The sequence below is a fragment of the Ursus maritimus genome, unplaced genomic scaffold (assembly GCF_017311325.1).
Source record: "Ursus maritimus isolate PB19 unplaced genomic scaffold, ASM1731132v1 scaffold_11, whole genome shotgun sequence".
In the NCBI taxonomy this organism is placed as follows: Eukaryota; Metazoa; Chordata; class Mammalia; order Carnivora; family Ursidae; genus Ursus; species Ursus maritimus.
Genome location: NW_024423453.1, coordinates 33,498,090 through 33,514,478, shown reverse-complemented (window position 1 = coordinate 33,514,478; position 16,389 = coordinate 33,498,090). Strand labels below are relative to the sequence as shown.

Genomic DNA, 16,389 nt, shown 5'->3' with positions numbered 1-16,389 from the left:
GTATGAAATTTTCATATAGGCAAGTAAATGTGTAGTGACAGAAGACAGATCAGTGGTTCCCAGGGCTGGGGACAGGGAAGGAGAGGGATTGCAAAGGGTACACCTCAACTTCTCGGGGTGGATAAAAATGTTCACTGTTACGCTTGTGGTCATGGTTACGTGACTGTATACATTTGTCAAAACTCATCAAATGGTGTGTTTAGATTTGTGAATGTTGATGTATGTAAATCATTATAATAAAATTTAAGACACACTACATCTAAACTGAAATCTTCCCATCGGTCCCGTACTTCTTGTAAAATAACAAGTAATTTTGTGGCTGCATTTGGTGCCATGCAAAGACCTCTAGTCGGGCGTGGGAGTCAGGTTGTGCGGCTGCTGCTGGCAGCTCTGCCCCCGGGGGAAGGGTAGGGCAGGAAACGTCTGCACCACGACCACGGCATGGATTCTCTGGTCCCCATCTCTCCGCACTTCAGTTTCCCCATCTGTGTCATGGACAAATTAAGCTAAACCAGGCCTGGTATCTTACGATACTTCAGTTTATTTAGCGCCTAATCCAAACAGACCTTATTCAATATATACCGTTTAGAGACCACTAACTGTGAATCGTGTCAAAATGCCAGGGTCTGTTCTGAAAGCTTCTAATTACAATATGAATATCTGGGACTGTCAGAGAGAAGTGCGATTTATGGTTCATATAGCATTGTGCTCAATGCTATTACCCCAAAACAGTTTGAAGAACCAGTGGGGAATAGGCTTCCTACTTAGAATTCCATTTCTTCTCACCTTTTCTGTTCCATCTCATATTCCTATAGGTTCTGCCACAGGCTCCATTCCTTCAACAGCATTCTCTTTCTCTGACTACATCTCACGTCCAGAAGATCGCACCAGCCTCCTCCACTTTGACAAGGATGAGGCTGAGAAGAACTGCCGGGTCTTGATCATCGATGACTCCCTCTATGAAGAGGAGGAATCCTTTAGTGTTTCACTGAGCCTGCCCATGGGAGGGCGACTGGGAGCCCAGTTCCCCACCACCAGGGTGGTTATCCTGGCTGATCACGGTGATGGTAAGTCCATTTCCTGTTTTCAATGCTTAGCAGTAACTGCCTTCTTACACTGTCCTTCAACAGTTGAAAGACAAATCTCCCTTAAATTATCTATTGAAGGACTATTTGGGGTCCCTCTTTCTCCATAAGCTGTGAGTGGCTTGTCAAATACATAGATATCACCAACACCAAAATAACAATTCAGGGAGAAAAAATATTTGTGTATGGCTTAACTGAACAACGACAACAACAAAAATAGCCTAAAGAAATGACCTAAGACTTTAAATAAGCCAAGAAGAAGACCAAAGTTAAGTATCTGATTCCCCAAACAGGACTGCCCACAGGGACCCTCATCTTAGTAGCACAAGGCGGGGGGCGGGGGGGCGGTGCTCACAGCAGGAGGTACGTGAGTCTTCAGATGGTACAAGGGTCCCATGGAGCGCCCATGTGTAGACATCCAGACTTCTCTTCCTACCCCTGTGTGGCAGGGAATTTGGCTCCAATTCCTAGGGAGCCCGGCTGAAATTCAGCCAAAGAAGAGGGGGCCTTCCCACTCCTCAACACCAACCGCACCCCCCAGATGTGATAAGTAGTATCAAGCCCAATATGATTTTCCTAGGTCTCCATTGCCCTTTCTACAAGAAGCACTTTCAAAAAAGAAAATGTGGGTCAAGCCAGGGGCAGGATCAGACTGGTTTATTACTAGTCTGACTGCTTCATCTCTCAAATGTGCCTCTGTTGGGATTTGCATGGCCACGAGTTGCCGTGTTCAGATCTAAACAAGATTAGACTGGCTGCTACCACAGACCCAAAATTAGGGTGACTGCTTTATAACTATGCACAGAGCTTCCACGACTCCGAGAGCTGTGCTAAGAGATAAGCACAGAGCCAGGACTGAAGAGTGCACCAGTCTCTAGCTGGTACAGCAGATGAGCTCCATGTTCTGGGTGACATGATGTTCTTCTAGCAACCGTAGAACAAAGGAAGATACGAGTGAGATTAAAGTGGGTTTATTTATCCGTTGATGTTGCGCCCTGTGGACAAAATCTCAGAGTTGTAGAATAGACCCATTTTGCTCCATTAAAAAGAAAAAACATCATCTGCCTTCAGCTCAGGTCAAGATTCCAGAGTCCTGGGAATCCCTGCTCAGCGGGGAGCCTGATTCTCTACCCCTCCCCTGGCTGGTGCTTTCTCTCTCTCTCTCTCTCTCTCTCTCTCTCTCTCGCACACTCTCTCTCTCAAATAAATAAATAAAATCTTTAAGAAAGAAAGAAAGAAAAGAAAGAAAAAACCATTATAGACTAAGTTCCATTCCAAACTGTATTTTCACAAGTATCAAAAGCTAAAAATAAGTATAGACCCTGAGTCTAGGTTTCCTTCGTTGTGAGCTTTCCTTTTCAAAAATGTCCCCATTAAAATTAAGAGAATGACCATTTTTCTTCAGATACGTGTGTGAATTTTCACTGTATGGGAATTTAGAATTTGTATTATCTTCTCGACTGAACCAAAGAGTTATTAGGAAGTGTCTACTAAGAATATCAATATTGATTATCCAATTTTTCTGGAAAGAGAAATGTTATTCATAGTCTTATATATAAATTATCCGTTGTCTTCTGAACAGAAGGAAAATCTGAGTAAATTTAACTGTTTGAGAGTCCTGAAAAATCTGATACCTCAAGTCTATTTGATAAATATGAAGTCAGTAAAAAATAGGAACAGTCTGAACGAGTGATAATATGGTGTTCTGTGGTTTTGAAGCCAAATGAAAGATTAGATTCTTTTTAATATCAGGGTTATGATTGGAATTAAAGTTTGCTGGACTGAGTTCCAGAGACTGAGACGTTCAGTGCAGAATGAGAAGAGAAAGGGAGGTACTTCGTAGATTTTTCTACATACTTTTTTTCTTAGTAGCTCTTTCCTTTTATAACCAATTCACAGTTTTCTCTGGTGAGGAGGAATTCACATGAAAAGGTTGAACTCTGTAAAGATAAACCTTCAAATTCATTTTCCTTCCACTAGGATACCTTTCCCCATACCCGGAAGAGTGAGGTCAGTACAATCTGAGTTCTCTTTCTCTGCTGGACCTTGTTCTTGCTCCAAGTACACAAGAAAAAAAAAAAAAAAGTGGGAGGAAAAAGAGAATCAGGAAGTGGAATGCCAGAGTGAGGAAAGCTTGAACTGGGAACCTGGAGACTTGGGTCCACTACCACTTCAGGTGACCTTGGACAGGTGGGGCTATCTGGGGCTCCATTTCCCAATTCCTAAAATAAGGAGGTTTAAATGGGTGATCTCTAGGGACCCTTCCCTCTCTAGAATTTGATGGTTCTTGAAGTCGTTTTAAGATGAAGGCTTTAGTTAATTAGTTCTCATACCCATAAAATGAAGTATCCTGTAGAAGATTTGAGTATTTTTTAAATAAAATTTTGTCACAAACTTAAAAATTTGTGTTAAAAAGTCAGATAAAGAACAGAGCTAATCACTGAACGTGAATGGTCTTATGATTCAAGCTATCCATTTTGTCTTCTATTTCTTCAAGGTTTCCCCCGGATAAATAAATTCCTATTGTTTGACTCATGCTATTTTTTTCCTACGTAGGTTCTAGAAGACCCCCAAAATAAAGCTATATGGTTTTCCATGCTTTAACATTTTCTAAGCATATAATGAGTTACACTTTGATAAGGAAATACTTTACAGTCTCACCCACCTATTTAGGAAGAATTATTTCTTAAAAATCGTCCTAAAAAACTAAAGCAAAAGTGAAGAACAAGATTGTTTGACCTTCAATGATTCTCTTTTTTCCCAATAAGAAGTATGTTTCCTGCAACCTCTTTACCTAACACTTTCTAAGAATTTATCAAAAAACCAGAGTGTCCCCTAAAACTACGAACACCAGAGATGGTCATAAATGATTCAGCAGACATCAGAGCTAAACAAGAAAGTTCACAGGGCCCGGTTTGGACTACAACTTTGTGGGTGTGCTCAAAACTGAGTTTACTCTCGGAACCACCTCACAGAAGAGCTCGGACAGAGCTTCCTAACCCAAATGTTAGTTTGTACAGTAAGAAATGAATGGCTGTCAAGGGGTTGGACATTCAAGTCCATTGGTCAGTGTGGCAGGTGGGATAATGGCCCCCAAATGAATCCGTGTCCTAATCCCTCAAATTCATTAGTGTGTTACCTTACTTGGGAAAGACTGTAGATGGGATGGAATTGGGGATCCTGAGATGGATAGATCGGCCTGGATTATCCAAGTAGCCCCGATACGATCACAAAGGTCCTTATAAGAGAGAGGCAGGGGGATCAGTGAGAGAAAGAAGTGATGATGGAGCCACAGATGGTCAGTGCCTTCTTCATTAATTCTCTCCATATCCTGGTAATCCACTTGGGCTGCACTTTTCTCTGTCTTTGACTGTGTTGTTTATATTTCAAGTAACAAACTTACGTCTTTAAGTCATGGTGGTCACCGATACAATAGACTGACTCATCAAATTCCGGTAGCGAAAGCCAGAAATGCCAGAGATGAATTTCGTTAGTGCCACAGCATTATATGAACCACAGAGTCCTTATGTGAAGAACAGAGTAAGATGAACAAAGTGGGACTAACCTGTAGGGGTAACTGTACATGGCAATGTTGCCAGGTGAACAGGGGGACCCCGGGCCCTGAGGCTTAGACCCAGCCAGTCCCAACGATGTCGCTGAAGGCAGTTGGTCTTATCAAGGACAGACACAACACAAGGGATGAGCAACACAAGCAGGAAAGTTTATTAAGGCAAAATTACGCTCTCGAGATGTGAGAACAGGCAAGGGCGAGAGACAGAGACAGAGAGGCAGAGAGAGATAGACGCCCCAAGGCTTGGATTTCTATCTTTTACTGACGATTGTTAACGAGGGGGATGGACTATTCATTACTTGGGGTGGGGATTTCTGAGAGAGGGGTTTCAGGCCTTGCCTTCCTTATTTGGTCAGGGATTTCCAGCCTGCCTTGGTAGCCATCTTGGGCCTGTCTGGGTTGATCTGACTTCCTGTGGCTTTGTTTTGGAGTGCTGCCAGGACTGGCCTGACTCTCCCAATAGCTGGGCAGGGCTTCCTCTTTCTGGCCTCTGGGGTGTTAGAACCTAACAGCCTTTAAAGGAATGTACAAAAGTAAATAGAAGTCTTAAAATCTATTTCTTGAAGAAATATTTTCTCTTTGAGCACTGACATATCCCCTGCTTACTTTTTACTTTAAAACTAGTAATTTTAAAGCTTCCCATGTTTAGAACAGAGAAATGGTGAAACTCTCCAACACCAAACATAAAAAGAAAAGGCAAAAAAAAATAGAACAAAAAGGGAAGAAAATTAACACCAAGTCCAGTATATGATACAGTTGATAACTTGCAGTATTGTTTGAAATGATTTTAGTAGATTCTTAAGTAATTAATTCATTCAAGAAGCATTCACAGTGGCCGACTGGGCGTTGAGTATAGGACCACAAAGTCAAATAAGGTCTTTCTCCTGCTTCTGTCACATCTGACTTGATCTCTAATTAGGCTGTTCTCAAACTCACGAAGGCTTTCGAAAGGGGGGAAAAATCATGTGCAAAAATAATGATGGAAGATTTTTAGTTCAGTATAAACAATCTTAATTACTACCCATTTTTCTGAGCAAATCACTGTTAATCATTGTTGAATCCAGGAGACTTGCATTCAGATCCTATAACACGTACTGAAGATGGAACACTTTGCTAAGCTTAAAAAGCCCCAACACCACTCGTTAGCATATCCTCTTCTTAAAGGAGACTCTACATGGACAGCGACCTTATAAGCAGGAAATTGTTTGAGAAGTGGGAGATCTCAGCAACTCCCTCAAGCCACGGAACCACCTCCAGCCCCCGGGGCCAGTACTGCCAAGGGTCCTGGACCCTCAAGGTCCATGGTCAGAATACTCTTTCTTTGAACACAGCTGAAGATGGGCAGCCCATTCTTTCTTCTTCTGGCTGCTTTCTCTTTTCCAGGTTCCACCCAGAGTGAACTTCAGCCGAATCAGTTTTGCTGCAGATGTGACCACACTGATCTAGCCCCACTCTCCTGAGGCGGCACAGTCACATTCCCTGTAGCCCAGGATTGACCCTACTGAGGAAGGGCCCCAAAACACCCCAATCTCCACGGTCAGAATTAATGGTATTTCAGAAAAGGTGTTGTGTAAATTTCTAAAGTGTGACTTCCTCTCCTCTCAGGTCCCCAGCAGGTGCTCATTCAGCGCTGCCCTGGAATGACTACTATGGGTACTATTTCTGCTTTAGTCACTAGACCAAAGATACCCAGAGATTTTGCCATTCATGGTGCTAATGGTTCCTTTGGTACTCTTTTATCTTCTCCTTGAGAAAACAATCCTCCGTGGTTATTAGCATACCAACCACATGATTATAATCTTTTGAATTATTGCCGTGAAACAATAATTCCTCTAACTCAGTGTTTTAAGCATTAAACTTGTATCAGACCCTAATGTGTAGTGTATCTCAGGTGGTCATATAGTTGTCATTTCAGTCAGGACTAAAAACAAGTGTCATACAAAATTGACGATTTGGGAAAATATGGAGGAAAGGGCATGCTCATTTTCTAGGGTTACGATTTTGTATGTAATTGGCCACAGTCCGGGCCCTTGTTAAGTACCGATAGTGCTTTCTTTATTCAGACACGGTACGTCCAACATCTTGTTGCAAAAGCACGTTTTCGTTTAGGCCAACTGGTGGCACAGTATCCAGCAATCTAAAGATGTACTCAAGTAAGTCGAAGGAAAACTCTCTTTTTTCTAGTTAGAATTGACATGAAATGGGTTTGTTGTTTTGTTTTGTTTTGTTTTTTGGTTGGTTGGTTTGGGGTTTTTTACATAATTTTTTTAACTGAAATATCGTTGACACCCAATGTTACATTAGTTTCATAACACAGTGACCTGACAACTCTGTATGTCGTTAGTTCATCACCAGCATAGCTACCATCGGTCAGCGCACACGGCCATTACAAGTCCGATGACGATATTCCCTGTGCCGTACCTTTTCAGGGATGAAATGTTTTCATTCTCTTTAGCTAGATTCTGCGAAATGTCTTGCTTCCTTAAACAGAGATCAAATATCCCCTTGTCAAATGGGTCACCTACAGGAATACCTTTGGAAAGGCAACTACCATGGAGCAATGCTAAGAAAAGATATCGTATAGAAGCAGAGGCCACCTAACCAGCCAAGGTCCTGGCCCTACCCTGCCACAGGAACCCTTATAAGAAACATCAGTGGCATGAGGGCAGACACCACGGACTCTGGACAATAAGTGTTAGTTGAATGCTCAATAGGCTTCCTAGGCATTCACTGGGCTTTGGACCCTCGCTTCCAGGGGCTGTACCAGGGGCAAGAGGAAAGTGAGGACACTCGTTCTTCAGCAAATTGTGTCTGTTTATATATAAACACTTATAAGCACGTTTCCGCTTTTCAACCGAGGGTGTTTCTTTCCATTTTTAGCATGTGCTTTGAAAACTTATACTCTCCTCCCAAAAAAGAACTGATGTCAAATTTTATAGAAGGCTGTTAGTTTTGTCCTGTGGCAATAAGATTTGTATAACGTGCACAAAATTTGCCTATAAAGATAGCCAGCCGGATTAGTATCTTTGTCATTAAATGGGTAGCTAACAGAATAATGACAGATTTAAGAAAACATTGTAAAGAAAAATGGCACATAAACCAAGTGTCATTTTGGGGAAATCAGCACATCCAACTTTTTTTTTATGTGGTTAATACTGTTGTATGGACCAAGATAAACTTCAACACATAAATGTTTTTAAAACTTGAAAGACATATTGCGGTGCTGTAAAACCAGGAAACCATTGGGAAGAAAGAGTAGCGCTATGCTTTATAGGGCTAGTCATATGACAATCCAATTGCCACAGGCTTCACAAGTAGAAGAAAATTTATTTCCGTTCTTATTCTTAAACTTGGGTGCCATACTTCACTTTTTGCAGCTTAAAGTTTCATAAGATGTGTTTTGGTTATTTTGCACTGATTGCCACTGTTGGCTTTGCACATCTTTCTGGATCTGCTTGCTGCATTTGACCTTGTGACCACTCGTTCTTCTCACTATTCTGCCCTTGATTTCCCCAGTTCTAGTCCTCTTTTGCCATCAGTCCTTCCCTTCCTTCCTTCCTTCCCCCCCTTCCTTCCTTCCTCCCTCCATCCTTCCTTATTCCTTCCTTCCTTTTCTTCTTTTTGTCTCTCTTTTGAACTCTTTCCCTTCTGCCAGTCTCCCTAAGGGTTGATACCCCCACTACATTTCTCTTTATTCACCCATATGGATGATTATATCATCTACTACAGGATTGACTCCAACTTATGTGCTTAACACTCTCAAATCTTACCTCCAGCCCTGACCTGATTCTTGAACTCCAGCCTTTCTAGACCTATCTACTTGGATATCCCATCAGATGCCATCATCTTGCCCTCTCCTACCCCCCAATAGAGACTATTTCCCCTCCTATATTCCCAACTAAGTTATTGACAGTCCCACTCCCACCTCCCCAGGGCATCCTAGAAACCCCCAACATCCAGTCTCCGGGTGCTGCTCGGGACATTTAACACATTCATCTGCCACTGCAACCCTAATACTAGTGCACAGTTCAAACCATGCTCATGTCTCACGTGGATAATTGCAGTAGCGTCCTAATTGACAGCCTTAACTCTTCCTTAAATCTGTGGCTCACGCTGAAGTTAGACAGATGTACAGAAACAACAACAGTAACAACAACAAAACCAACCACTTTCCACTGCTTGAAATTGGTTCCCACAGGCTATAAAGTCTGAAAAGTAAAGACCCATCTACTTCAGATGGATCCAAGTCCCTGCCATATGTGGCTTCTACCTTCCTCTCTAACTCATTCCCAACAACCCTTCACTCTCATCTCATACATCTCTAAGAAGCAAATGCTTATATTTCTCCCCAGACACTGGGCTTCTTCAGTCTTCTCTGCCTTTTTCCATATTAGCCGTTCTGGAACATTCCTCCCATTGGTCCATTCTCGTTCATCTCTCAGATCTGGCACAGCTTTATTTCTCCCAGTACTCCTCCTCTGAGCCTTGAGGCTGGTTCCTTCTTTTGTCAAAGCACTCAGGTGTTAGCTGATTGAAATTGGTGCGGCTGCCCTCTCATACCAAAACCACCTCAACGACAAAGAATGCGTATTCCTCTACATCCCCAGCAGCTCCCGCGATGCTTAGAGCACAGAGAGGATGCTCATTAATGAACAACAAAACAAAATTGAATTTGACTACCTGAATTCTTTCATATTAAAGAATTAATATTGACTCATAGGCATCACCTCTTTCTTTTCTAAGAATTCAGGAATCATTTTAAATATGTTATTCTAGAATTTTTCTAGAGATTAAGCTGATCAATTTGCTTCTAGATTTTATTTTCTTTTCTGAGGCAATTGAAAAAAAACATTTTCCTATCTCCCACATTTGGACATCTATCCTATCTCACAGTTTACCAATAGTGTTTCTGTCACTCCATCTGCAAGTCCCTTTTGGATCTTGTCATGAAATTTCTCTGAATCTGGACATTGAATTAATTTTAAATGATGGTCATATCTCTTTTGAGAGCTTCACTTCCCAACTTGTCATATTCCTTTTTCCTATTTCCATTTGAAGAGCATTCTCTTTGAAAGGAGATAAAAACACATCTGTGGCTGGGGAATCAATTGAATGTAAGTAGGATGTGGTCAAAGCATCATACTCTTGTAACTGCCCACCCTTACGGATTACTGCCACTGTCTCAGTTCTTTAGACAGAGCAAGGCCAAGGAGAACTGGAGATACCGCCGGGCATCATAGAGGAGCTGTTTCCTCTATTTCAACAAATCCCCTGAAGCTCAGTACACAGAGCATCTCAGAAGAGTTGCCTGGTTTTTCCTCTGAGTGACACCATCCTCCTCTTACATCTTGTATCTGACTATATTCATAGACACTTGGTCCATTTTTTTTCTCCGCACAGCGGCATAAGTGACCCAAATGTGTTTTCCCTTTCTTACTTCTTGCCCTTCCTTGATACCGTACAGAATAAGTTCTGTGCTAAAAATCAGATCACTTTGTCCCAACTTATTTTTAAAAGAAAACCTTTGTAATAAGTTCAAAATATATCAGAAGTGAGTTAAAATTATCCATTTGACAAATTCTTGAGTACTTTTTATATACTAGCCTCTGTGTCACTAAGTGTGTGAAGACACTTGGACTATGGCACTGACCTTGAGAAGTTTGTATGGTTCTAAGAAAAATACAGAACAATGTGTGAGCTTGTTAGCTTTCACATTTAAACTTTTCTCAGAACTCATAAATCAGGAGAAGGGGTTCTAAGGAGACCATCTGGGAAGTAGGGAGTGTCATATGCAATATGGAGGACACGGTGAACGGAGGTCTGGCTTTCCCTGGAACGTCACAACATAGGAGACAAGCTGGTTGGCTGCTCTGATGGATGAGCAAAACACAGGGGCTACATCAGGATTAGGCAGTATTCTTAGAGGTTACCAAGGCACTGGTGGCAGGAGAGTTGCCATGGACCAAATGTGAGCCTTTCACGCCAGAGAGAACCAGAGTGAATTTAGGTCTTGGCTGAAAGCGCCATCTAGAGGGCTGAACAATCCCCAGCAGAAGCATCGCCGATGCTAATGGGTTGAGGGAGGATTAAAGTGACCAGCAAGGACAGAGACGCAGCATCCTCATCAAGGGAGCAGCAGATGAGAAATATCCAACTCTGGGAGTGAGGGTCTCCACAGAAGACACCAACGTGCCCATGAGAAACAGAATCCGTTTTCTTCCATCAACTAAGACCAGAAAGTGTGTTCACCAGGATAACACCCACTAAGAAAAAACATCCCTGCTCCTCTTGCCTCTCCTCCCTCTTTCCTGTCCCAAGCTCAGAAGTATCAGGAACATTCATCAGCGGCAATGGTGGGATGGTGTGAAAGGTCTAGGCAAGAAGAAACGAGAGGATGCCTCCCTTCTCTGCCCCCTTCTCTGAGTGCAGGCCTCCCACCTGTGGGACACCTGAGGTGAGCCAATAGCAAGTGTGGTCCATCATAGCAAGTATAGAGCTATTCAAAATGTTAGGAAGCATGCGGTAAAGAACGTCTGATTTCTTGAAAGAGTTATATATGGCTTCCCAAAGCAGGTTACTCTCAATCACAGCCTTAAAGAATGAGTAGAAATGTATGAAATTGGGACTTCGGGAAGAGAGCTCCAGCTCAGAGAACACACCAGCAACAATGGCGTGTTGGGTATGTGGTGAGCTGTGTGGTGCAACAGGGCACAGGGCCAGTTATGGTGCCCAGTGATTCCAGACAAAAATGGACTCCAGTCAGATAAGGAGAGGTCTTGTACATCATAGTAAAACTCAGTAAAACTTTCCTCAGCATTAAGAGACCTACTAACATACAGCCTGAGCAAATAATACTTATAAACTTGATTTCTACCTTCCAAATTTTTACATTGAACTCAGATGTGCTTCTGTATTGCGTTATGCTTGCAAAGGCGTCGTCTCTACAATGTTAATTTTCCATTTACCATCTCAGGGGTCATTCCTCCATGGTGAAGCTGCTTCCTGGTGTTTACAGGTTTTTGCCTCCAGATTTCACAGTCTAAACAAACATTCATTTCAAATCTTTTCATGGCAGCACACCTAGTATGACAGCTAGACCTTGTGCAAACTTTAAATGGTCAGCTAAGTTCATAGGCTACTTTCTCAAACACAGAGAACTAGCTAGAAGTAGGCATACCCGTAAAAATCCCAACTTTCTCATTGTCGGACTTTTCCTCCGTTCAGGAGATGTATGCTACTCTTTCACCTGCCACCCCCCCAAAGTCTGACGCCCACTCTGGCTTCCTTCAACCTTCTCTTTCTAGGGAGTCCCTTCTCTGCCTCCAGGGGAGCGTTTCTGGCATCTCAGCTGATGGGACCCTGACTCCCCCCAGGATTTCTGTCCAACCCTGTGATAAACAAATATCGTGAGAAAAGAAACAGCAGCAGTCCCCGAATTCAGAACCCTGGTTGGACTGTCCCCCAACACAAAGAGAAATTTCTCCTGAGAAAAAGCCTTCTCAATTCCCCACCATCTTTTCCCAAATAACAGCTGACTTGTCTGAGTTACAGCTAGCTGGCCGGTTTTCCCCAATGGGGAAATTTCTTCATACGACAGAAATCTCTTGAAACAGGAAAATGAATAGAATTCTTACTGATCTTATCTCACTGCACCTCCTGGAGTCAGATTTGTGACGTGGTTTGTGTGTGTGTCTGTGTGTGTGTGTGTGTGTGTGTGCGCGCACGCGTGTTTTGTTGTTTTCTCCTCAAGCCTGTGGGATCTGTCAAGTCGGATGATTGTGACAAACACCCAGGGTCACAGGAGCCCACAAGAGAGTTGGCCTGGAGGGCCGAAGTATTCTTACTTTGTCCTCTGATGCCTCCCTAGAGCCTACCCTCCACTTTGGGGATGCCGAGTATCATGTCGAGGAAAGTGCTGGCTCCGTGGAGATCTGTGTCTGGAGGACAGGCCCTGACCTTTCCCAAGCGTCGTCTGTCACTGTGCGCTCCAGGAAGACAGAGCCAGCAGGAGCAGAAGGTGAGAGGGCCATTTAAAAATTATATCGTTATCAAGATGTACGTATAGGGTGGGGTCGAGTCTGTCAAGTGTGGTATGCCTGGTCTTTGTTGATAGACTCTGATTTTTAAGTTTCTCCTACCTGAGCACATAAATGGTCTGCATATGGAATGACTTCTGCTGTTTATAAAATAAATAGACTATTCAAACAGCAGCCTTTATGATTCGTTCATTACCCCCTGGCTTGTCATGGACCCAAATTAATTTTCCAAAGTTCAGAATATTTGTAGATACTGTAAACTGCTCATAAACAGTATTTTAGACCAAGGTACCCCTTTAATGGCTGAGCAAGGCCCATCTCCTGGGAAAATCCAGGCCCCTGTTGGACCCTAGAAGGAGAGGAGGTTTGCACTCGGACTCAGGCATTTTCCTTGGCTTCAAGCCGCATGTCCTCGTGTCCCACTCACCTTTGCCTCTCTTGATATGGACAATCAAGGCCTGGTCGTAAGAGGAGCTGGACAGTTCTGAGTAACACTTCCTCTGGGGAGCCTATCAGTTGCTTTACAAAAAATAAAACAAACAATCCCAAAAGCAGAAGAATTCGACAGGAAAAGAAGGGGAAATTTCCACCTACGTCGATAGCCACATTTTCTCGTTTGCCCCCCGCAACCTTTCAATCTTCTGGGTTCTGGGCCATCGGTTCGTCCAGGACTAGCATCATCTATATCCAAGACAATGAGAATCTTTGAAGAGAAAAGCACGAATCCTGCAAGTAAAACCCAGCAACATAAAAGCCTATACTAACAAGGCATAAAGAGAGTAAAATAGGCATTTGCCTCTGAAAGTGTAAACCCAGTTTCAGCACGTACCCGGAAAGTTAGGGGATGTAAAGACAGCCAATCGGGTTGAGAGCACAGTGCTTGCTCGTGGAAGAATTCCCAGATTATAACCCTCCAGTGAATATATCACAGCATATGGTACATGAAACTAGTAATGTGCTTACAAGCTGGTTTGGGGGGGGGTGCTTTCTTTTCTTTTCTTTTCTTTCTTTTTCTTAATTTTCAGAGGTCATTTTTTACTCTCTTTTTCTGGAAATGAAAATAAATAGACTAATTGGCTCATTGGGTTATTTGGCTTGTGGTTGGGAAAATAAATTGAAATTCGTTTAGATAAATTCCCTTGTGCACAAGTGATGATGAGCCTTCTGCTAGCTCTCAGGTAGGGATGGACTAAGAGAAGTGACTCATCTGCTCAGCTTGGTCAATTCACAATAACAATTATGCATCTGTGGTTACCTGTATCATTATAACTTGTCACATAATCTTTATAATTTCTTTGTACTACATGCCTACTATTTGCCAGTCTCCATGCTAGAATCCTTGCTGTATTATCTCTAATCTTCTCAGCACCCTTGTAAAATAACAATAATTACCCCCATCTTGCAGTTAAAGAAACTGAGACTCAAGGAGGTTAAATAGCTTGTACAAGTAAGCAATGGACTCAAGATCCAAGCCACAGTGCAGAAGATCCCTTACTCTCCTCCCTTGGCACTTTTCAGTGTAATCTTGTTTTGTTTTTCTTAACATAATTATTTAATGGCTTAAAAAAAATTTTTTTTGTGGGTGCCTGGGTGGCTCAATTGGTTAAACATTCGACTTTGGCTCAGGTCAAGATCTCAGCGTCCTAGGATCCAGCCCTGCATCGGGCTCTGTGCTGGGCTTGGAGTCCGCTTGTCCCTCTCCCTCAGTGCTTCTCTGGCACGAATGTTTGCAGAGATGACACTGTGTTCCCGTTGGAGTCTATCAAATGGCACAGTTTCCATTTATCCATCAGTGGTGCTAGTAACTTTGATCACTTGGTTAGGTTGGTATCTGCCAGGTTTCTCCATAATAAAGTTGTTTCTTCCTTTGCAATTAGTAAGTATTTTATGGAGAGATACCTTGAGACAATATAAATATTCTGTTCGTTGATTTATTAACATATTTATTTATATACTGAAGGTTTTCTATTTTATTCCATTGGTTACAATTTATTGCTGTCATTACATTTGATGACTTTTTAAATAAATAGTAAAGAAGCTATTGGGTCAAGTGACCCAACTCACAAAATAATTAATAACTCAGGAAGTAGGCAGAAACTCCATGCCTTGGTAAGACCAACCAGAGTGTGGTAAGATTAACCAAGCATCTGACAAAGGCAAATGAGTGAAACCTAATGAAAATAAAATTCATGATAGTGACCTTAACAATTAAAAATTTTAAAGGTAAATTTCTTTATTACCAATTGAAGTTGCCTTCAGAGAGCCTTCAGTCTATCCGTGAGCTTTCTGTGGAAGTGCTTGGAAGGTGATGCCCTGATGAGGACGGCCGTGGTCATGGATGAGTGACTAGCATGGTATTTGGTAGAATATGGAAACTTCCCCTTTCTGGGCTTCGAGCCCACAAAATATGATTGTGAGGGTGCTGTGTACATAGAAGAATGCTGTCTTTCTCTGAAGGAAACTTTTTCTGAAGGAAAACTTCTGACAATGAATCCTACAGTCTCATTCTTGACTTTTCCTTTCCCACTAGCTGGAATAGATTATGTTGGCATCAACCGACATCTGGCCTTTGCTCCAGGAGTGCATAAGCAGATATTCCAAGTGATGATCCTTGATGACCCGGGACGGCCCATCCTGGAGGGTCCAGAGAGGTTTGAATTAGTTCTCCAGAAGCCAGTGGGTGCAGTGCTTGGAGAACCACATAAAACCACCATTTTCATCAACGACACCATCTGACTGTAAGCAGTGGGCTTGTAGCTCATTTGACTGAAAGACTTTTAGGACTTCAACACCCAGAAGACGTCTCAGAATGAAACTGTACATACTTAGAGCTTAGCAACTCTGGGATATCGATGATATTGTACTGTCATTGGTGTTATGTATATTCTGGTGATACATGCAAATATAGTTTATGTGACTGTGTGGAGATAGAGAGAGACACACACACAAATACAGGAAAGGATTGAGCCCAGAAAGGATTAGACTGTGCCCTTGTTTTCCTTTTCCTATTTTCTTTACTTTGTTTCTAAAGCTAGTGAAAGCCATTGTCACCAATTAAATCAAAAGTTAAGAACAAAAGGGTCAGCTTCTCTTTGCCCATTGATGCTGGACATGAAGCACCTTTCAACTATATACATACTGTCGCCCTCTGTCAGTGTTTCGGGTTATTGTGATAAGAGCGCCCTAACTGAAACTTGCCGAGAAGCCCAAAGCTCCTTTTTGCCAATTGCTCAACTTTTCTCCACAAATCTTACTCAGAGCCACTTAGGTATGGAAATCCTTTCATCAGATGTCCCTTCCTTTGCAAATTCCTTTATAAAAGGGGATAAAAAAAATTAAATTATTTTTTACAATGCAAGTATCATAAAGAAGAAAGAAAAGTTGAAGAGTTGCATAAACCCCAAACTGCCCAATTCGTTCTTAAAGAAGTTTAAGTTGGCAATACAAATACCATCAGCATGCCTCTGCTAATACCACATAAATCAGAGTTTCCAAATTATTTTGAAAACCACATCTTCATTCTGGTGATTACCGTTTAGGTATTTCCTATGCAAATGCTTTTTAAATTTGTGTTTCAGACATGACTTAACCTAGTCACAAGCCAATATGACCCATGATAAAAACCACTTCGGGGGAAAAAAAAAACAAAACACCATTTCAAGAAGCCTTCCCCACAGAAAAGGGAACAAGAAGGCTG

The 16,389-nt window shown here is 42.2% G+C and overlaps 1 protein-coding gene across 1 annotated transcript in view; it reads left to right on the top strand.

Moving 5' to 3' along the window:
* The window catches only part of FREM3 (FRAS1 related extracellular matrix 3), an 80,873-nt gene extending 65,445 nt beyond the window's left edge, over nucleotides 1-15,428 (top strand). Inside the window, exons 6-8 of the mRNA XM_008685569.2 lie at nucleotides 816-1,067; nucleotides 12,524-12,673; nucleotides 15,223-15,428. Coding sequence (XP_008683791.2) covers nucleotides 816-1,067; nucleotides 12,524-12,673; nucleotides 15,223-15,428 — 608 coding nt within the window. The remainder of the gene's footprint in view (nucleotides 1-815; nucleotides 1,068-12,523; nucleotides 12,674-15,222) is intronic.
* The last annotated feature ends 961 nt before the right edge of the window (nucleotides 15,429-16,389 follow it).